At 41.4% G+C, this 23167-nt stretch overlaps 2 protein-coding genes across 5 annotated transcripts in view; one reads left to right on the forward strand and one right to left on the reverse strand.

Annotated features, from left to right (window-relative positions):
• Positions 1–12583, forward strand: part of CCDC175 (coiled-coil domain containing 175) — a 69604-nt gene extending 57021 nt beyond the window's left edge. The window contains exons 18-21 of the mRNA XM_075530705.1: positions 5699–5742; positions 6741–6900; positions 11725–11860; positions 12461–12583. Coding sequence (XP_075386820.1) covers positions 5699–5742; positions 6741–6900; positions 11725–11795 — 275 coding nt within the window. The 3' untranslated portion in view covers positions 11796–11860; positions 12461–12583. The remainder of the gene's footprint in view (positions 1–5698; positions 5743–6740; positions 6901–11724; positions 11861–12460) is intronic.
• Positions 12584–12969: 386 nt separating this feature from the next.
• On the reverse strand, positions 12970–23148 carry JKAMP (JNK1/MAPK8 associated membrane protein). Of its 4 annotated transcripts, none has more exons than XM_075530701.1 (7): positions 23004–23148; positions 20894–20967; positions 20164–20318; positions 18313–18519; positions 16981–17162; positions 15484–15560; positions 12970–13221 (listed from the first exon to the last, which is right to left on the reverse strand). In XM_075530701.1, the coding sequence occupies exons 1-7, from the start codon at positions 23005–23007 to the stop codon at positions 13003–13005; spliced, it is 918 nt and encodes a 305-aa protein (XP_075386816.1). In that variant the 5' UTR covers positions 23008–23148; the 3' UTR covers positions 12970–13002. The 4 variants fall into 4 exon arrangements, with proteins under 4 accessions (XP_075386816.1, XP_075386815.1, XP_075386819.1 ...); XM_075530700.1 differs by having other exon boundaries at positions 20894–20985; XM_075530704.1 differs by lacking the exon at positions 23004–23148 and adding an exon at positions 22482–22944.
• Positions 23149–23167: the final 19 nt, after the last annotated feature.

Raw genomic sequence — 23167 nt, forward strand, 5'->3', positions numbered from 1 at the left:
AGCACCATGTTAGGAGAGGAATATGTGACATACACTTTTGGGGGGCTCTCTTTAGAAAACAGAATCGTTCAAGTGTCTGGTCATGTGTTTTGTTCATGATTCTTTCTTGTGATGTTATCGTCGTGGTAGAGGTGTTGTTTCTAGCCTCTAGAAACAAGGCATCTGCTAATCTGTAATTGCACTTTTATTTTTCTAATGATGACATTTTTTCCATCCAGATGAAGACTTTTGGGTGAAGTCCCTTTTGTCTTTTTTTTTAAATGTTTTATTAGGGACTCATACAACTCTTATCACAATCCATACATATACATACATCAATTGTATAAAGCACATCTGTACATTCTTTGCCCTAATAATTTTCTTTTCTTTTCTTTTTAAATCTTTTTATTGGGGCTCATAAGGCTCTTATCACAATCTGTACATACATCAATTGAGCAAAGGACCCTTATATATTCATTGCACTCGTCACTCTCATAATTCACCTTCCACTTGGGTTCCTGGAATCAGCTCGGTTTCCCTTTTTTTCCCCCCATCCCCCTTCCTCCCCGATCCCACCCCTGGTCCCTTGATAGTTTATAAATAATTATTATATCTTATCTTACACTCCCCGGCGTCTCCCCTCACCCGCCTCCCCATTGCCCATCTCCCAGAGAGGAGGTTACACATAGATCTCCGAGATCAGTTCTCCCTTTCTACATGCCCTTCCCTCCTGGTGTCGCCACTCCCACCGCTGGTGTTGAGGGGTTTGTCCGTCCTAGATTCCCTGTGCCTCCAGATCCCCACTGCACCGCTGTACATCCTCTGGTATAACCAGGTCCGCCAGGTAGAATTGGGGTCATGATGATTGGGAGGGGAGGAAGCGTTCAGGAACCAGAGGAAGGTTTTGAGTTTCATTGTTGCTACACTGAACCCTGAGTGGCCCATCTCCTCCCCACTACCCCTCTGGAAGGGGTGTCCAGCTGTAAGTCCCTTTTGCCGACCACAAGGGCTTGAAGATTTTCTCATCTGCTTTCCATTTTGGGTGGGGGTGAGGGTGGGGAGGCTTCTGGTTCAAGTCAACTTTTTGTGTTGACTGGATTGGATTTAAAGGACAGATCTTTCATCCTTAGATTATGCCAAAGAGTATTTCAAAAATAAAATTGTGTTAGACTGGGTGGACAAGAGAAACAAGTCCAGAGACACTCGTGTGTAAGAGAGAGTTTTATAATCGAGTAATTGTATATTAAGAAAACATACCAGGCCAATCCAGATCAGGTCATTAGTCTGATATTAGTCCATATGTCCAATACTAGTCCATAGCGTCTTCTACAGACTCATGTGGCACATGCAACGATGCCCAAAGCAGGAGGATCACAGGTCAGTCCATGGAAAGTCTGGTGGAAGCATCTAAGCGCTGGTGTGGCTTTCCATGTGGCTCCTTCAGCTCCAGGGCTCGGGCTGCCATCAGCATGGCTCCATGTGGCTTTTCAACAAGAATGCATAGCAGAGAGAGTGTGTGTCCCGCCTCCAGGGTAGAAGACAGGAGTTCCTAGAATCCTCAGGAGAAGGCCATACCCACACAGAGGCATCACAGGCTGTGACCTGATTGACAGGATTGACTCCAACCCTTCACTCAAGTTGACGGGAGATTATGTAAGTGCCACAAAAATGTGTGAGTTTATTTCTTTATGTTGGAGCTCTTTGGTGGTGTAATGAACAAGCACTTGTCTGCTAACTCTGAAGGCTCTTGGTCTGAACCCACACCGTGACTCTATGGGAGAAAGACCTGGCTGTCTCTTCCATAAAGATCAGAGCTTAAAAATCCCTGTGGGGGAAGATATACCATAATCTTTCACATACAACACATCACATTAACAACACATGCACTACCACAACCCCACCACCAACACATAATATTTATAGCTCAAATAGAAAATCAACTTGTGAAGGGGTTGTATTGTTTGCAGAGAACCATATAATATTCTCATTGTTTTAATAAAAATATGATACTTAGTCACTTGGGCCACTATGAGTCACAAATTGATCCAGCATCAGCTGACAGCATTTCTTTGTTCTAAAGGACTACCTTTACATCAATACCACACTCTCCTGAGCACTGTGGCTTCCTAATAAGTCTGGAAATGTGTAGGCTCAGTCCTTCGTTTTGTGCTTCTCCTTTTTAATTATTTTGACTACTTTAGGTCCTATGGTTTCCATATAATATTCAGGATTGGACTTTAATCTCTACCAAAAAAACAAAGGCTGTTGAAATCTTTGAGTTTTTCCTTGTCCTTGGCAGGATAGAGGGTTCTCGGGCTAGCATTTTTTTCTTTCCGCTTTCGGAAGATGTTACTCTACTCTAGCCTTCCTCTTCATGGTATCTACTGTTAGGTCTGGGCATATTCTTACCTGAACACCATTGTATGTGACCACCTCTTTTTATTCTTGTTGCTCTTAAATTTTCTTTGAAGTTGGATATTTTAAATATTATTTGCCTTGGTGAGTTCTTTCTGGGGTTTAGTCTAATTGGTGTGCTCTCTGCTTTCTGTATGAATGTCTGATTCTCATTCATTACAATGGGGAAGTTTGCTTCCAGAAATTCCCTTGATACTTTAACTGCTGGCTTCTTCCTGGGGTCTTGTTCTGGTTGAACAATCATTCAAATATTGTTCCTCTTTGTAGCATCTGTCATTGACCTCAGGTTTTATTCCACCTCTGGTTATTTTGTGTGACCATCTTTCCCATTTGTTGAAGTCTGCCTGAATGTCCTCAAGGTAGCTGTTAAGATTTTCCGCCTCTTCTAGTCTTCTAGTTGGTGAGGTCCATGAGCTTGTGTTTTGCTTCTGTTACCTTATCCATTCGTTCTTTTAATCCTTGTAGTGCATGGATTTCATCCCTTCTATTGTGGCTTTATCCCGTCTATCATGGATTTCATCTCCTCTATCATTGCATCCTTATTCTGTGTTGCTTCCCTCATATCCTCTATAATTCCAAACAGCATTCTGAAGATTTCTTTCTGTGACAGATCAGTGTCTGATTCTACTACGAGTGTTGTTAGGTTCAAGACTTCCCTGCTGCTGCGTTTTGTTTTTCTTGTTTTCTTGAGGAGGATGTTGAAGTATGTTGCTGTTTGTGTGTCATTTTGGAACTGGACACCATGTTTCTGGACACCCAGGGACCCTGAGCTCTCTTGCTTTGTGACTGGAGAGAGTGTTTTTGAGGACTACCTGTGGTGCGCTATGGTGGAGGTGCTATGTAGGCAGGGTACCATGGTGACTCAGTGGCCACGGGCTGAGGCAGGTGACTGGGCTGGGCTGAGGCAGGTGACTGTAGGTTTGCCACTGGCCAGGTTGAGGTAGGACTGCAGCATGGGCACGGACCTGGTCTGGACTGTCTTGCCACAATTTACAGCCTTTTAAAGACTCTCTGTGGAGCCTAGGATTGATAGAGGCAGGTTTTGTCTTGGGTGTTAGTTATCAGAACCTGTTTGATTTCCCCATTTTGTTATGCTAAAGTCCTAGGCTGTGCCCTGGAGATTAGATTTAACCTTGTCCTAAGGCAGCGTTCTGGCTGCTTACATTCAAAGTTCCATAAAGGACCACAGCCTGGATTTGAGAGCAGTTTTTGGTTTCAAATTTTTTTTCCCCTTTTTATAATGGGCTTGTGGGGTACCCTGGAATCATGGCTGTGTGCTGCACGGTCCCTCAGGGAAGGGGATTGGATTAGCGGGGTGGGTTTGGGGCTGACAGGAACTGAATTCTCCCCCGGCTGCACTCCTGCGTCTCTCCTGTCACTATCCTGCACCGCCTGCCAGTTATGCTCTGGGGAACCGTGTTCTGTCACAGGTAAACATCCAGCTGTTCTTCAGTCGATGTACATTATTATCTAATTATCTATCATTACCCACTCTGGCAGATGTGGGGCTGGAGAGACAGGGAAGGGGATGGCTCATCTAGTCATTCTGTTCCTGAACTACAGGCGTAGGGTGAATAGCAGAGAGAGGGACTCAGTGTGCGGTCTGGTGGTTAGTTCTCAGAGGCTCTCTGTGAGCCTGGGATCAGGGCCATTTTAGACAGCAGCCTGGGAAAATCACTGCTTGCTGCAGGTCATGTATTTTGGGTGCAGGAAGGGGTGGCAGGTGCTGTTCTGTTGGACCTAGCAAGGGTTTAGTGGAGCCTGCAGACAGACCTAGCGAGCTTAGAGCGTTTCAGTGTGTTCTTGAGTTGCTTGCTGGGTGGAAATCACAGGGGCACGTCTGAACCACACCTAATCTATTTTTAGCACCCAATCTCCCAGAATTGGCTCCTTGCCTCTTAATTTTCTGGTCTAGCAACAGGAGCACTGGGCAGGTGATTCCACCTGGACACCATCTTGCTTCTGACCTATCTGTCTTCCATTCTTAAACTCAAGACCATTGGAATCTTAATTGAGTTTGTGTTGAATGTATTAGTCATCTTGGAATAACTGACATCTTAATAGTATTAAGTCGTCTAATCCAAGAACATGGTCTCTACTAATATTTATTTAGATCGTCTTTCATTTCCCTCAGCAATGTGCTTCAGTTTGTAATATTGTCTCAGGACCCTCCAAGACTATACTTTAGTTCTGTGATTCACTAGAAGGATTCTAGAACTTACAAGTTGTTATGCTCCTGGTTATGGTATATTGTGGTGAAGGACACATGTAAGTAAAATCACCGAAAGGAAAACTGGCCTCGGGTAAAGGCCAGAGGAAGCCAGGCTCAATCTCCCAGCTGTCCTTTCCCAGTGGAGCCACACAGGTGTGCTTAATTCTCCTAGCAACATGCAAAGTGTTGCCAACCAAGGATGCCCACCTGGGTTTGGACATCCACAGTGTATATTGGGGCCAGTTGCATAGGCAGACGTCGCTGGTGTTGAGTAACCACCGTTGCTAAAGCTCCAAGCCCCAGAAAAAGTAGACATTTGCTGTAAATCACGTTATCAGCAAAAATTATCTGGACATTTGCTAATACAACATGGCTCAAGGTCTCGGGCCTGTGAAAGCACTCTCCTCAGAGAGAACATTCCAACAACTCAGTTCTTTTGAGGCAGCAAAGCGCCAGCCCCGGAGCAGGGCATGAGCGAGCCAGGCTGCCAGGTTAACTCTTTCCTATATAACAAGTGACAGGTATTACATATATTTGGTTAATTTATCTCCAAGTGTTTGATATTTTTTACTATTGCCAGTTACATTATTTTCCCCCTTTAATTCCCTTTTTCAAATTGACCTAGCGTCTTGTGATTCGCTTATCTAATCACTTTATTATTTTTATGGGGGGGGGGTACATTTCTAAGGACTCACTTGCCAAGGACTTATCAGGTTTGTGTATTGCTGGATTCAGTTTGCTAATGTTTGATACCTACTTCTGTGGCTGAGTGTCAGTCTGCCATGCTCTGGCTGAGAGTGTGCGCCATTCACTCTGGTCGGCAATGCCTCCTCCAGAGGGCAAGGGTGGTTGGAAGAGTCACTTCTTCTGTTTCCCTTCCCTCAGGTATCAAGTCCTCTGCTACCCACTCTCCAGCATCCAGACACATTTATTACTATATGTTGTCCCATTTTCTACTTGATTACAGTGACCCAGTCACCCTGCCATTTCAGGAAGTGGATTTTTTACATAAGAATCTCTCTCTCTCTGAAAGACAAATGCAATGTTCAGATTGTCTCAGTAATCTTTGCATTTCTCAAATCTTTATTTTAGAAAAATATATGAAATTGTGGGCTGAATTTAAGGCTGCAACTAAGGTGAGTTTTAAAAAATATTAATTCCATAAGTATCAAAATTGTTTCTTAACAGGGTGAGGATCAGGGTTGGGGGTGGTGAGAGCATTGGTGTGTCCACCATCTATTAAAATACTTCCGGATCTGTCTTCCTCCTGTTGCACCACTTCAGCTAAAGCGAGCATGTCCATTTCCCCCTCAGTGTTCAAAAGGAGCACTTTATGTTTTAAAACATAACTGCCAATTCCAAACTCCATTTTCATCCAAGTTCTATCAGTCATGAAAGCCACTGCCATGCCTTTAGAGTTAGGTCGACTGGGATTAAAGTCCTGACTCTGCTACTTTATAAACACTTTCCGGTTGGTTGATATGGAATATGGAAGATTTTAGCAATGCCTTTTTTTTCCAGAGGAAGCTACTGAGATTCACAGAGTTAAGTAAGTTGCCGAAGACCCAAACAGTTGATGAACTTACATAGATTTACGAATCAGATCCAGACCCATTCCAAAGTTATTTGTCTTCCTCTGTAAATCAGGCTGACCCACCTCTGCAGTTCTGGGCTGCTTGGAGAGTGAGCTGGCCACCACCCCCACCTGCCCAGGGGGCTTTTGAGTTCTGTGCGCTGTCCATGAAATCTGCTCACTGGATAATTCCTTTGCTTGAGTTTTTCATAGAACGTTAGTATTTTGTTGTGTATACACATCCATTGTGCAGCTCTGGTGGTGCTGGTGGGTAAGCATTGGACTGCTTACCACAAATTGGCAATTTAAACCCACCAGATGCTCCAGGAAAGGGGGGTAGGGGGAGGGATGAAGCTGTCTACTTCTGTGAAGATGTGCAGCCTCAGACACCCGAGGCAGGATCTCTATGAGTTGGAATTAGGCCAGCAGCAATGAGTTGATTCTAATATGGCATATATATAATATTCTTGTTTTGAACAGGAGCTATTACTAAGTCAGAATGATTTTATTTTGTTATAATATATTCATATGTTAAAATTGTCTACCCCCACCCCACCCCAGGTGTTTATGGATAGTGGTAAACAGATGATGCAAGAAATAAATGATCTAATAGAAAAGCTGTCTGAAAGAGATGAAAAAATTGAACGAATTGGTAGTTGGCTGCAAGGGAATCTTAGCAAGCTGAGTGGACTTCGAGAATGGAAGTCGTCTGAGGAACTAGGTAAAGAACTTCTCAGAATCCTTGGTAACATAAAACCTCCCACTATCTACAGTAGCTGGTGACCCCAGGAAAAAAGAAATGCAACTAAATAGTCTGCAAATCTATCCACATAACATCAAAAATATACATCCGAACCCTGAGCCCATTTACAGGGTTGACTGCTTTGGGTGGCCTGTTCCTTCCACACAGGTAACTGGGTTTTCTTGATAGCTACATTTTAACTCTTTTATGAGTGTGTTTTCTTTTTTTTTTTTTGCCTCTCATTTTAAACGTTTTTCCAGATAAATGTTCTTTTTAAAAAAATGGTTTATTAGGGACTCATACAACTCTTATCACAATCCATACATACATCAGTTGTGTAAAGCACATCTGTACATTCTTTGCTCCAGGTAAGTGTTCTTAAAATTCTCCTACACATGGTTTTCCTCTCTGTCACGAACTCTCTACCAAGTATAATGTTCTTCATCCAGGGACCGGTCCCTCTGACAACATGTCCAAAGTACGTGAGATGAAGTCTCACCATCCTCACTTCTTTTTTTTTTCATCCTCACTTCTAAGAAGCATTCTGGTTGTGCGTCTTCTAAAGCAGAGGGATTATCCTTATGGTAGTTGGTGGTAGACTCAATCCTCTTCGCCACCACAATTCAAGGCATCAATTACCCTCGGGTCTTCCCTATTCTATTGAGCATTCATTGGCTCCCTGAAATCCACCGTCACCCTAGTGGAGAGGCTAATAAACATGAGCATTTCGAATTATTCAACTTTTTTTGAGCCACCTGCCATCTACTAGTGTTTGAAGTTCCTTATTGAATTTATTTACCCATGAAAGGACATTTCCCTATAGAGTAAAAGGCTTCCAGTGCTCTGACTGCCCTCTTCTGCCCTCCTGTGGGTAAAAGGGGTCACTGCATCCCCTGTAGGACCTGACAATGATTTTTGCAGTAGCTTCCAGAATATTGAGCATTTCCGTGCCTTGCACAGGGCAGATGCTGTGGTTACAAAGCTGGATAAGATCCAGTCTCTGAACCTCGAAGTGCACACACTGAGAAATAGACAAGCGACATTCCTCACACAGTGGATTCCTTCTAATAAGCAAACATTTGTGGCTACCAGAGGCTAAAGTCTAATTGGGTGTTGGGAATATATAAAGATAGAGCTGGGCAGAAGCTTCAAGTTGCCTGACTGAGAGTCCGATGTGCTGAGAGCACGCCACCTTGCAAGGGTGTGAAACAGACATGATGGAACACGAAAACAAAGACAATTACTTCTAAGAAAGCAATTTTTTAATCATTTCACCAACATACAAAAAACATTTCATGTATTTTAATAATTCAATCCCATCACCACAATTAATCTCAGACCATTTTCTCTTCCTTTTACTTGTTGGCTCCCCATTTTCCACCAACTTCCCCTGCTGTGTCCTTTATAACTATTAATCCCGTTGCTGTCTCTATAGTGTTAGCTATCCTGGGTTTCATATACAGAAAAATGTATGATCAAAACAAAACACACATGACAGAATGAAACATAGAAAACTTTAATAGAAAACAAAGAAATTATTTTAAAATTGGAATAATTACACATGGGATCGAGAGGTCGGTGACAAGGTGTCACATTTGGACCTGCCTACAGCTGCAGTTAGCCCCTACAATGTACTGTCTGATAATGCGGCTTTTTCCATCGCTGGGCCACAGGCCGAGGGGATTCACTGGTGGCTAATCTGCACGGAGTACCATTTAATAGGTTTGGGACTTTCACTGTCATTCAAAGCCTTCTAAACACTGGGGTTCAGAATTTAAGCTCATGGTTTGGATTTTATCATTACAATTCCTGGGATATAGAGGCCGGTGTGCTTTTTCCGTGTGGACCTAGCTGATGCCCCACGTAGATGGCTGGCTGCTTTAAGACAAGCCTGCAAGATCCCAGATACTATTCTTTTTGCTAGCTGAGCACCATCTGGCTGCCTCACCACACTGCATACAATAGCACCCACATCTTCAGTGCGCACTTCATGGTATTGAGGTATTGAGCAGGGCCATGGAAGATGGTTATTTGGGGCCTTATTTTCTTGAGAACGATGCATTATTTGTGTGTACCTAAGCCATATAGCAATCTAATATAGATTTAAGTATTAAAAGGAATTTCGTTTTGAAATTTCAAGGCTTTGATATTATGCCATACAATTATAAATATGTATTAACCGAATCCCTTTACTTGATATGGCGTCTACAGATCTTTATTTTTTTAAAACCCTCTATGATAAGTAGCTGGTTTACAGAGATTAACTTTACTGTCAATAATCCATACATATTGCTTCATCTCATGCATTGCCACCTCCTCGATGTAGCATCCCTTATTCTATTTCCTCCTGGGTCTGATGGCTCCATTCCTGATTTCTTCTTAGCCCTCCCAGACTTTGCCTTTGAGTCAATGATGCACTTTTGATCCAAAGGATGGACTATTCTGAATGGGTGTGCTTCACTAGTATTAGTGTTCTGATTACGGATGTGTGTATTGTTTGGCTGAAAATTAAGCCATGGAGATGACTTCATTTCCAGACCTGAATGGTGACTGAAGGCCAGTCTTGGGTTTCCACTAGCCTCCATCTGACCAATAAGCCTGGTCCCTTTCATGATTTTGTTTTGTTCCACTTTTTGCCTCCCACTCTATCCAGGAACTGCTACTGTGATCCCTTTCAGAGCAGTTGGCAGTGGTAGCTGGGCACCATCTAGTTCTCTGGTCTCGGGGTTGTAGAAACTGATGTCCGTCATCCTGCTCCATTGGGTTGTTTCCATGTCTCTTCAATGTCCACCGTTCTTTTCTCCAGACAGGGAGAGACCCATAGTGGCCACTTAGCCACTTTGACAACCCTGCTTGTGATTCACCAAAGTGGATGTAGAACATTGTCTTTGTGGAGAATTGGCTTTGATGTCCTCAAGGACTGTGTTTCTGAGACCAGACCAGATTCCTTCAAGTGGTTTGGTTATGTCCACAAAATTCTCAGTTTTGCCTCTTATATGTGAAAATCTCTTCTTGACTTTTTACAACAGTGATTTTATATAGTTTTTGTCTTTTTTGCAATGACTGATTCCACTCAACAAAAAGCCCCAATGTTGTAGTGGCTACACATTTGGCTGCTAACCACAAGGTTATCAGTTCGAAACCACCAGCTGCTCTGTGGGACAAAGATGAGGTTTTCTACTCCTGCAAGGAGTCATTCCCAGAAACCCACAGCAGTTCAGCTCTGTCCTATAGGCTTTCAATGAGTCAAAATTGACTTGATAGCAAGTTACAATACCTGCAGGTTCCTCCATGTGATAAGGTATTTCCCAGATTCAGTGTTATTCCTGATGGATACACAGCATCCCACAGTGGGTCCACACTAGTATCCCCATTTCCTTTTTTGCTCTTGTGAATAGTATTTTGAACATGGGTGTGCATTTATCTACTTGTTCCGTCTGTGGCTCTATTCTTGAGGGCATGTACTAAGTGGAGGGACTGCTGAACCCCAAACCTTGGAGAAGGCAGCGCACCGCCTCCCACTGCAATTGTACATTTCACAGCCCCACCGGCCAGGGCGAGGGTTCCTTTCAGAAGCCCATGTAGATCCAGAGACATGTTAAACTTAAGGTCAACTCTTCATTTCATTTGTTGTAGCTTGGTTATTGATTGAAAAGGACTTGATACAGCTATTCGTATTTTTATTCGGGGTGTGTGGGGGGGTGTGGGGGAGAGGAAACCAACCAACCAGAGTCTAAGTTATACAACCTAAGTGAGGAGACCTTGCGGTAGAGTGATTAAGTGCTTGGCTACTGGCCCAAAGGGTGGCAGTTCAAACCCACTAACTACTCTGCTGGAAAAAATGTGTCAGGTCTCCTTCCACAAAGACTACAGCTTTGGAGAGCCTACACGGCTGTTCTCCTGTGCCCTATAAAGCTGCCAACTCGGGGGCAATTCTGTGGCAATATTTTGTTTTTGTATAATTAAAGCAGAATGAAAATTTATTTTTAAAGTATTGACCCAGACATGAAATTTATCTTCTGGAATAATTAAGAGCTGAACTTGGAAGAGTTTAGAACAGTAGTTCTCAATCATGGCTGCTCAGTAGAATCACCTGGAGGTTTTTCACCCACCAGTGCTCAGGATGGAGTCCTATCAGGAACATAAACAAATCTCGATGTGTCCTAGGTGTGTTTGCAAAACTCTCCACAGGTGGCCCCCAAGTGCAAGTAAATCTGTAAACCAATGGCTTTAGATAAACATGTTACAACACAGTTGCTAAATTTATCATTTGACTCAAAGTATATGTTTTGACTTTCAAATTACCAGCCAGCACTGGTCAGCAAAATAACTATTACAATATAGCAGGAATAGGTGAAAATGCTACGAGGACCTAAGTCACAACTTAACAAATCTGCCCTGAGAAGTTTGTTACTGTTTTAGTGACGTTTTGTATTCTATCTGAACAACTGCAGTTGTTATGAATTGTTCTCGTCTTAGAATGTAAGTTTAAAATGAAGCTATAAATTTAGTCCTGATGTTCTTTGCTTCCAAGGGTTTGTAATCCCAATTATTTGCACATTTTCTCTTTTTGCATATTTCTGCTAGGTGAGGACATCAGAGAAGATAATTGTTAAGATGGTTCCCAATGAATATTTGGGCCAAAAGATGAGTCCTGACATCCTCTTACTTTTCTTCCTCAAATTATGCGATTGTCCAATTAATGATTCTCTAGGCAACACAGAATTTTAACAGGCACTACTAACCACCTAAACCCGTGTAGACTACAAATAGATCTTTGACGTTTTCTTTTTATCCTGGTAGAAAGGAAGAGAGAGCGTCCCTCTAAAAGACTGCATTTCCAAATGCAGTGCAGTGTGGAAGAGACAAACTGATCAGCACGCCATCTTCTAGGCTGCAGCTGCTGGGAAGTCAAACAGCGCGAACAAAACCACAGACAGTAAGTGCACTTTCCTTCACGCGGAGGACTTGTTAACGGAAGTCATGGAAGTTTGAAACTGAATGCTCTCCCCGTCCCACCCAAAATAACAGTAAATCACCTATGAGACAATAGAATTGGATAAGCATCCTTGTCTTATTACTACTCTCAATGGTTAGAACCATGAAGCGCTTCAAACTGTGAGAGGATCAAACACTGCTGACACTCATCGACACCAACTAGAAGACGCCTGTATTCACTGTGTCGATTCTGTAGTTCAAACTCTCAGACGTCATCATCGCATCTTGAAATGTAAGATGCAGCCGAAGTCACAGATAACACAATGTGAAAGAAACAGTATGCTGGGATCAGTAAACAGGGCGTGTATCTCTATTTTTCCAAAATGAGACATATGAGGAAGGGAAGGGGACTTCAAAAAGTTCCAAGAAAAACAGAATGGAAAGTTATGGATTTCCCCATGAACTTTTAAAGCCCTTCCGTATGTGAGGCATTCATCATACGAAGTATTTCAACTTTTTTTCCAGCAAAAACCCACACAAACAAATGTCAGAATCTTGAGATTTTTATATAATGAAGGCTTCTTGTTTTTTTTCTTTTCAGGTACAACAATCTGAACACTTCTCCAACCACATTATCGGAACAAAAGGCCTGTCACGTAGAAACTATGTTCTATTTTTATATGATATCAAAATACTGCATTGGTGAAAATAAATAAAAAATAAAGCCCAACATATAGTTTATTTCCATGTTTGCTATCAGTCCCTGCATGGATGCTGATGATTCATCGCGGTGCGCAACGGGCACGTGCAATCACGGCGCGCTGACTGCAGGTCTGTCCTCATTTTAAAGCACAGACAGAGCTACGCTGTCGATGCACAGAAATACGACTCTGCTCTAAAACTGAGTGGTTGAGAAAGGCTCCTTGGGCGGCTTCTAGTGTGAAAGAGCACATGGAACAGAGTATTATGGGATTTTATGTTGCAAATCTAACCATACATAGTCTGTAAAGTCAAAAACAGTAAGATATACTGACGATCTTATTCCCATGTGTGGCAGAGAGTACTGATGCTTTTTTTAAAAAAAATTCTTTACGTTTCCACTAAGAATACTTCTTAATTTTTTTTTTTTTTGGCATTTTACATTCAATGACCATTGGCTCCTTCTGAGAGTATCCGGGAAGGCTCGGTAAATTTGGCGGTGAACAGGTAAAAGAGCGCTGGTGTCGGTACCAAGGCTAAAAGAGGTAAGTCTTGCTCCAGCTTGTCCACTCTGGAAATGGAGATTATCCCATAGGCATGGAGCAGCCAGTGGCTGAAGAGAACAATGAGCCTCTTCTTTCTCACCAGAAGATCATAGCAGTTCTAGAGGATTTTGTAAGAGAAAGAAATGAGAAAATTACCATATATTATATCGTAATTTAAAATATGTCACTTGTTTTCACACAAGACCAAAGCCTGAGACCCATGTATGTTTGAGCTAAAAGGGACTTCAGAAAACTGTCTGGACATCACCCTTCACAGATGAGAAAACTGAGGCACCCCCCTCCCCCTAGTAACATCTGTTGTACATAGGTAACGCAGCCCTAGGGGCAGCAGTGCCAAGACAAACTCATGTCTCTACGCCTGGGTTGATGTTCTTTCTGAATCACCTGTACCTCCGGAATCACTACTTTCTTCTGAAATATATGAACTAGAAGGGGAACTTTGCATCCTGAACTGGGCCATGGAGCCATGTGTCTGTAAGTGGGAAGCCCAATTTCCTGGACCCTTAACCTTCCTGAAATGCTGCTGCTTGAATCATTGGACTGGAGAAGAATGGACATGTGACTACTCTGAGGTCCTTTCTTTAAGAAGAGGGGGCTTTTGAGACAGTTTGAGGCATAATGGAATTAAGAGAATAGAATGTCTCTATGAACCCTTTGAAACCTCCTCATACGTCACTGAAGATTCAATTATAGGAAAGACCAAACCATTATAAAAGTAATATTTAAATGAGTTAAGAAACATATGAAAATGTGGCTTGAATAGGTTATAGCCTTTCTCTTATCATGCACTGTCTTATTAACTCTCCTACAGGAAGATACTTCCTGATTCAGCTCCCTGTTTCTGATTCAAGTGGGCAATGGTAGCTGAAACACATCATCAGTTTCTACAGAAGAGATTCACAGGGGACAGGGAAACGTAAGTTGCATATGAATTTGGCAATGGGAAAAACCCAGCTCAGAGAGGCAATAGGGGCAGAGCAGAACTGCCCAGAGGGTTTCCAAGGCTGCCAATCTAGAAAGCAGGCGCCACATCGCTCTCTGCGGAGGGGCTGAGGACTTCCAGCTGCTGACTCTGGTTAGCAGGCGACCACTTTAACCACTGCACCACTGCATCACCAGGAGTTCTTCGGAAATCTTAACTACCAAAAGGAGTTTTGAATCCCAGAGACCAGACACTGCTATCTGTGCATCTCCAAGTCTATAACTCTTCCCTTATGGGTATAGAAAGCCTCATCTTTCTGCATTTTCTTCAAATATCTAATAATTTCTCCCCTCAAATCTTTCCCTTGAATTACTGAAGGTATAAAAGCCAGTTGATCTTGAGCTCTTCATTAAATTAGTATTAATTATGCAATATTAACTATAAATATTATAGATTATATACTATTAATTAAAGATTATGAAGGAGAATTAGGGTAGTCTGTAACTGATATCTGAATAATCACAATACGAATATTCTGGGCAGTTCCTCTATGATTATTTGACCTAAAGTCACTATGATCTTGCGATTGGTTTTCTCTCTCTCACTAATATAAGGGGCTTTTAAAAAGTTCATAGGAAAATGGAGTTACAAGTGAATGGATTTTTTCCATGAACTTTTTGAAGTCCTTTGCACACAATATGAATAGTGGCATTAACAGCAACCAATCCGAAATATCTACAGCTCGTTTTCTGTGGGCTGAGGTGTTTCATTGGCAAGAGTTGTGAGACAGCACTTAGAAACCAAAGTGAGCAATTTAAAGTGGTGATAGGTACTAGGTTAGCAAGCATAGTGGTGTGAAGAATTTAGTCTCAAAATGAAAGGTCCTAACAGTGGCCTTCCACTGAAATACTAAAAAGTTAGAGGCAAAGAGAACAGTGACAGAAGTAATGTGTACTAAGGCCATCTCCAAATCATCAAAGTATTAGAGCTATTAGAAGTAAGTATCCGTAGTCAAGAAAAGTAAGTTGGCGACAAACTACAGAAGGGTATGGGCACAATAAAATAGAAGATTGTTAACAGTGCAATTGTAAAATAAAATGAAAACTTAGACTGCTCTACTGGGCATAAAACTATTTCCCTCAAAACAATGATGATAAAGTTTCAGTATTTCAATAACTAAGTATTTGCTATGAATTATGTAAAATGCTTTTTTCCTACCATACCAGATGAACTTAATTCTCTATTTCTGTAATCTTCCATGCAAAATATATGACCATTACGTATTTCATAAGCCAATGAGCTAAAAGGTATCAACTGGCTTATCAATTAGCCAAGTACTACTAAAACTATCAGCTGTCACATATCATGCATACTGTTCTTATTCAATTGTTTAAAAAAAACTTTAAAAATCTTAACGGAAATAAAAATATCTCCTACCTCTATTTCAGAAGCTGACATGTACACTGCCAGAGTAACCAGAGATAACACTAATATAATGTATGGAAAGGCATAATCTGAAAGACAAATATTGGCATTATGTTGTAAATTAAAACACATTTTCTGAACAAACCATTGAAAACCCCAAACAATATATGTAACTTCCCCCTAGATTAAAGTCTTTCTCAAACAATCTGACACACGCTTGCCCTGATGACCTAGGTCAGCAGATGCTCCTTTAAAGGGCAGAGTGGAAGTGTTTGGGGCTTTGTCACAAGTGGGAAAGAAGTGATAAATGCTTGGTGCTGTGTTCTAATAAAACTAAGGACACTAACATTTGGATTTCACATGTCCAAAATTATTCTTCCTGTGATTTTTTTTCAATTGCTAATAAAGGTCAAAACTGTCTTTAGTTCATGGCCAGCTCTGCAGACCCCTGCCCAAAGACATCCATTGTACAAAAAGAATGACCTTATTTTTGTGATAAAGTAGTAATTCTATACCAATCTCCTTTCTTCTAAAGAGACTCTAGGTGGACTGGAATCGCCAAACTCAGGTTAACAGCTGAGCTCGTTCGCTGTTTGCACCACTGAGGAATGCCCTTTAAGTGAATTCCAAATCAGACATTCTAGGGCTGAGTAGTATGGACCCAAAGGGTTTCTTAGATTGTAGTATTTACGACAGCTCAAGTTACAAGCATAGATCTTCAAATACCACGCAAGCCCTTTGAAACAGCCCATCTGCATACGAAGGACAACAGACCTCTGCCTAGTCTCTAATCTCTTCCCTAGGACTTACTCTCAGTTCCTAGCTAAGTCAGATCCAAATTACATTACCAAACTACATAGATGCATAAGGGTGCCCTCATTATCTGTAGGCAAAAGCTCTGACAACCTCACAATGTTCCATGTCACATGTTCACTTAAGACCATACCAAGCCTCCTCCAGCCAGCTATGTCTTTCCTGATTTTATCTCCGCGTAGTCTGTAAGCTTTTAAAAACGACTTTTTTTATTCTGCTGAGTCATGATTCAGTCTGATTGGTTACTGAATAAATAGGCCTGTTAAAGGCCATATTAAGAATTTTTCACTGTATCAAAAATGATTTCCTAGAAGAACTTAGAAATCTGCTTAACCTAATGCTAAAAATCATATATTGCTGAGAGTACTTTCCACAGATCACATGCAAAAAACAGCTTTTACTTTTCAATTTATCAGGTTCTTTTAAGCCTGTGTTTCATTTGATACCTGTTTCAGTTATGACTCAAACTGCAAGATACTTTCTAAATCAAGTTGGACTAGCTGTCAGAGATGTCTAGAAAACTTCTGAATCAATTCAAGAAATCCAATATTTTTTATAAGTCTGACATGTTTTAGCAAAAATATAAGATATTTTTTCAAACATATTTTTTAAATCTCCAAAATCAAATTCAGAGGAAATACTGTTTTTCACATATAATAATACATACACTTGATTCACTGTAGTATTCACACTTACATAAAAGGCCTCCTCCAACTGCCTGAAGCACAGTTAAAATTGGGAAGAAGTAAAGTGCAGCATAAATACTTTTAAATCGATCGGACTTCCCTAACCCACACGCAATCTTCTTTACCAGAAGAGGCCGGAGCAGCATCATTAACACCAAGCAGAACGCGTAATAGATAAATACAATTGTGTAGCTGTAAAATAAACCAGGAAAATTTAAACATGAAATATATAGTTTTGAAACATACAAAAATACTAAATACTTTTGTTCTTGAATCCTCTTTAATAAAAGGTCTTAAAACAGATCTAAAAAGTGTACTGCAAGCCTACTCATTAGATGTTCGGCTGAGTAAAGTGTTGGCCAATCAGATGCTCATGCACTACACTGCTGGCGAAAATGTACTAAAGTTCCTCCCTAGTGAGTATCTTGGAAATACGTGTGAATAATACTGAGAATGCTTGTGCCATTGAACCAGTGATTTTACTAGTGGAAATTTATCAAAGGGATCAAGAGCACATAAAATTCTAGAAACAGAAATTTTTATTGTTTTATTACTAATAAAGAAAAACTGGGGAAAATAGTCAACGAGAGGCAAATGGGTAAATTTTATAGTATAATCATGCAGGAATACTCTACAGCTATTAAAATCCCATTATGGAAGAAATGCTAATGATCAAAGTGTGTATATTAACCTAGTATTTTCATCAGGTTACAAAATGATGTGTACAATTAACCCTCATATTATTTCAAAATTACACATACAGATATATAGTAATGAAACTGGAAAAACAAAATAATTAGCAGTCGCTATCTTGACTGGTAGGACAGAGCTGACATCCTGAATCCCGAGGTTTCGAGGCAGGAAAAGATTAAATGTAGCCTCAGAAACATCACAACTTTACTGTTTGGAAAATCATTTTCTACCTAGTCACGATCTCTGAATTTTTGAGTTGTCGAGAATAATGTGCTCCTAATGACTGGAAGACCTGGGATTTAAGCCCAAGTCTACTTCTGGCTACAAAGTCCACAATCTTGTCTATGTGATAGATAGCGCATCTCTGCTCTATGTTGAAAGCATTTTCCCTTCTAAGCTTTTTTAAAAAAAAACCTCTAAGACACATATACTGTGCCTTACATTTTAGAAGTGTTTATACACATTCAACATCAACACAAAAATAGTTTCCCATCCATGATAGGGTGCATTCCTATTTTCCCTTTTAGACTACATTAGGTAGGACTTAAGAAAATCACTTCCCCCGTGCCTATGATTTGGAATGTGCACAAATAAAATCTAAAATTAGCTTCCCAGACTTTCAACAGTGATCTGAAGTCTAAATACTCACAGCGGGTACACAGCTTCATGAGTACAGTGCACTGTGGTGACATAATCTGGACTTGGGTTGTACAGCATCGTGTACCAATCAGAAAGCATCAGTACCCGGCACGAGCGGATGCGGAGAACGCCGACGGGGTCACTCACGAGCAGCGCGGTGAGAGCTGCCGTGCCGCATTCCAACAACGCCGTGATATGCTGGAAAAGGGCGCTGGAACTGGCGGGAAAAGAAAGACGGAACTAACAACAAGTTCCCGCATTTAAATAGTTTCTCCGAAAACCTTTGTTTCTAAAATTATTTTTTTAACATGTGAAATCCTAAAACCAAAAAATCTTCTAAATAGGTTAAGAAAAGCCAACATGTGAAAACTACTTTAGAAGAGTTTAAAAACTTGTTTGCTACAAAGGAGTAGACTGTCTATATTATCTAAATGTGTAACAGAAGAGCAGAAATCAGACCTATTTTCTCAGTATCTTGACAAACTATGGATATTAAAAATTTCCTAATGTTACCTATCACCTGCATTATCTGAACATACAAAATACATGACTGTTATGTGTTTTAAAGTACAAGAAATCTTGAGTCACTATCTCACCCATTAACTAGCATCTTGTCAATTAATATATCTACCTCTGAGTTCCCTCCACCCCATATCCATCTTTCCCCAAAAGGTAATCATTATACTAAATCATTTAATTGTTGTGGTTTTTTTAAAATCATTTTATTGGTGGCTCGTACAACTCTTATCACAATCCATTCATCCATCCATCCATTGTGTCAAGCACATTTGTACATTTGTTGCCCTCATCATTCTCCAAACATTTGCTTTGTACTTGAGCCCTTGGTATCACCTCCTCATTTTTTCTCCATTTCATTGTTTTTATTAAAGTTTTCAATCCAAATAAAGTTGTTTCAAATGCACTATTTAGTTTTTGTGACTTCTGAACTTTGTACAACGATATCACACTAATGTAAATCTTCTGGGATCTTTTTCCCTATTCCAAATTACATTTCCAAGACGTATCCATGGTCAGTGTAGTAGTCACTGCTGAATAATCTCTCCCAGTGTGACATATCGTGATTAGTTCTTCCATTGTTTAGTTCAATATGTTTCAAATGTCTTCCTCTCAGTCTGTGTGTGAAATTTCATTGTGATGTCTGTTGAATTAAGTGTTAAGGTATTACAATTCATCTCTGCATCTTTAATTCACGTGGAATGCACTTACATATGGAATGTACGGTAGAATCTAACCTTAGAATGTCCAGCTGGGAACCCATCATCTCAGCCCCACGTTATGGGCTAGCACTCGGGTCTCCATTGCATTGACCATGCAACTCCTGCCATGCAAAGTTTCATAGGGAGTTGGGTCTATTTTTCGGCTATTTTGTTCTTGAGATCCATTTATCTAACCCTGAGATAAATGAATATGATAATTCTTGAAATTATCTTTTAGTTTTTTGCTCTTCAATATAAATGTATATCATCTTGATATGCTATAATTATATTATTCATATTAAGTGATAACATGTTTGTTCTAGAATGATAAATTTTGTAATAATACATGCTGTTTTGTTGTTACTGAGAAAACCAGTAAGGGACATAATTGATAAATAGAAAAATATTCCTTGAATGTTATTTAAAGTAAAGCTAACATAGGGTAGCTAGCTTTCTTATTAATTTTAATTATGGAGGCATGTTGAACATTAAGTTTTCTTATCAGAATCAAAAGTAATCTGAATCAAAGGAAAAATAGGCTTACTACACTTAAAACCAAAAAAACAGAATTACTTGATAAGGTCTTCTAGATGATGATTATTTTAACATCAGTCCATCCAGACACATACACAGGCAGTGCTAACCTTTTCTTCCCCGAGTACCACTCAATGAAGAACCAATGCAAAACCAGGGGCAGCATCGCCATAAACCCAAGGTAGAGCCAATCATAAAGTTCTGGAGACTCTGTACAAGGCTGGCAATATTTCTGTGCATTTGTTCTCTGTCCTCTTGGGCACACCTATAATGCATGAAAACAACACTGTAGATACTATCTCACAACATTAATGCCTCCAAAAATTGTCTCCTTTATCTGTGTGGCCTTTAGGACTAGAAGAGGCAGGATTAAAAAAACTAAAACAAAAAGCCATTGTATTTAATATAACAAGTTTCTTTTTAAATCATTTTATTGGGGGCTCGCACAACTGTAACAAGTGCTCCTTTAACTAAGTTAATAAAACATTGACTAATGAATGCTTATTTTTATTAAATGGAAAGCCTTATTAACACTGTATAAAAATAACTGTAAATATTCTGTATTTATAAAGCTAACTTACTGTTCAAGTCAATGTGCTAAATTATTAATAAAAATTAGAAATTCCTGTGAAATCACAAAATCTTTTTAAAAATACTAGTAACCGTGACTGTAAAAATAGATATTGTACTACCGACAATCAGGAAAACACAAAGAAGAATCTTACTAATGTCTCCCTATTTATCCTTTTATGGAAGTAGTGAAAATATTTTTAATATTACGCATATGAAAACATTTCAAAATCAAACAGATTTTAAGATAAAGTAACATATAAGACTTACCCCACATTCTCCATATACTTCCACTGAGCCATTTTTAAATAATAGGGTCTTCCCACAATAAAGTCCGAGGCATGCTGGTTGAATATCGACAGCTTTTTAAAAACAAATGTCAGTATAGTAACATCTCTTGTAATTATAAAAACAAAATAAAAGTGTAATAACAGCTTGGCAGGAATAATAGCACTTGGCAGGAATCTCAAAAGTTTCAATTTTACCAATGATGTATCAGACAAAAGTCCTGATGCATTCACTTTTAAATTTATATTTCTGGTTTTATAACTCTGGCACTGCAATCATAAGATTTTTTTAAAAAGGTGTTTTAATTGAAGAACTGATAAAAGAGCACTTCCTTTTGCCTACACACACCAAACACCAAACCTGTCGTCATGGTCCTTCATAAAAACCACATTTTAGTGTCAAGAAAGTAGACAGACATGATCTCAGAAGAAAAAACATGTTTGAGGTAAATAAAACCACTTAAAAAATTAATATCGTTTATTGCTAGATTTTCTTTTGAGCCAACAAACATGATTTTGCACATTTGTCCTAAAGGGCTAAGGCAGAATTTTGTTTCCCTGTAATGAGACTTGGTTGGCTGAGCCTTTACGATTTCTCCATATAAAAATAGATGCCCCAAATGGGCAGGTTTCTCTCCTGGTCATTGGCGTGGCACGGGGCGCTCTGTTCAGACCACCCGTGCCATCTTGAGTCAAAACCTGCGTCTACTCAGGGCTCACCGATTGGTGCCAGGGTCCCTGAAAGGCTTGCCCCCACTAGGAGCCCAGCGTCTTCCGACCCCCGTTCACCTGGCCCTGTTGTAATCGATACGGTGATGGCCCAGGTCTAAGCTGCCAGTAGACCCAGGTATAAAACCACTTTTATGACAAGTTTCCTGCACTGTCCTTTTATTTGGGGGGCCAGCAGGTGACAATCACATCAATGGCTGTCAATGGGCCTCGAACCAGCATGCCAGCCACTTGAATCAACCCCCTGATCTCAAGGCACATAGAAAATAAAAAGCAGCTTTACTTTACACAAACTAAAAATTAAGATATTGTCTTTGACGTCATCAACAGGGAACTACTGAAGGGGTTTTCGGCAAAGAGAGCTGAATTCCCTCACTGACTGATGTCAAGACACGTTCTGAGTGCCTGAGTCCACTGGCTGGGACGCAGCTGGGAGCAAGACGGAGGCGTCTCTCCCCGGGGAACCTACAGCACCGTGTGGGACAAATGCAAAATCACTGCGGCCGGCCAAGAGGCGAATGAGCCTGGAAAATCACGACTCGTTTTAGGGCTCTCTGGATACTCCTGCATTCAGTCTAGCGAGGCAGCCCTTTCTCCTGTCATTTCTTGCTCCTCGCGCCTCGGAGAGTGAGAAACAGCCCGGATGAAAGTGTCTGCAGCTCGACTAATTTCACTTTCATCAAATATTCACGTCTTTGCCTTGCTTGACACTAGTTCAAAAAGCAGAAGGTAAGGCCCTGGTGACAACCGCGGTTCGGATTTTCTGAGAAGGCGGGAGAGACTGCAGACTCGCGAGCTGCGGTCACACGGGCTTTGGCCCCCAGGATGTCTAAGAAACTCACCGGCGTTCCATGTAATATAGTCAATAAAGCATCAATACAATCAACTGACAGCGCCAGCCCCTCATCGTCCCATCAGAGCCCGGGGTCCCCGCGCCCGCTGCATTCCCCTGGCGGGCCCTCCAGAGAAGGGCGGCACCAGGTAAGCCCTTCCTTCTGGTCCCTGCGCGAACGGCCCAGACAGGACCCCGGACTCCGCGGTCGCTCCGCACCGTCCCCGGCACACTTCTGAAGCCAACCCTCGCGGGGGGGCTTCCTCCACGCGCCACAAAGGAACGCAAGCCGACCGTTCCAACGAGACAACCACAAAGCAGTGGCCTCTCCCCCGGCCCCACGAGGCCCGTCCAGGGCAGAGACCCCCCACCCCCGGGGGGAGGAGGCGGCCCGGGGCTCAGCGGAGGGCGGGCTGCGAGCACGGGGCGAGGACGCGCCGGACCCAAAGGCCACCGCAAACGGGAGCCCAGCGGAGGAAGGAAAGCAGCAGGAACTCGAGCAGCGCTATCCGGCACCTCAGCGACCACTCACCCATTGGCCGCTCGAAGGCTTCCCTCCCGAACCCGGAAGCTCCGAGATCAGCCGAGCCTGCTGCCGCGTCGGAACATCCGGGCCAACGGGGCCTCGAAGCCCCGCCTCCTGTAACCAAGGCAACGGCGCTAGAGCCCCGCCCGTGCGGCCCCTCGCTTCCTGGG

The sequence above is a fragment of the Tenrec ecaudatus genome, chromosome 14, assembly GCF_050624435.1.
Source record: "Tenrec ecaudatus isolate mTenEca1 chromosome 14, mTenEca1.hap1, whole genome shotgun sequence".
NCBI lineage: Eukaryota > Metazoa > Chordata > Mammalia > Afrosoricida > Tenrecidae > Tenrec > Tenrec ecaudatus.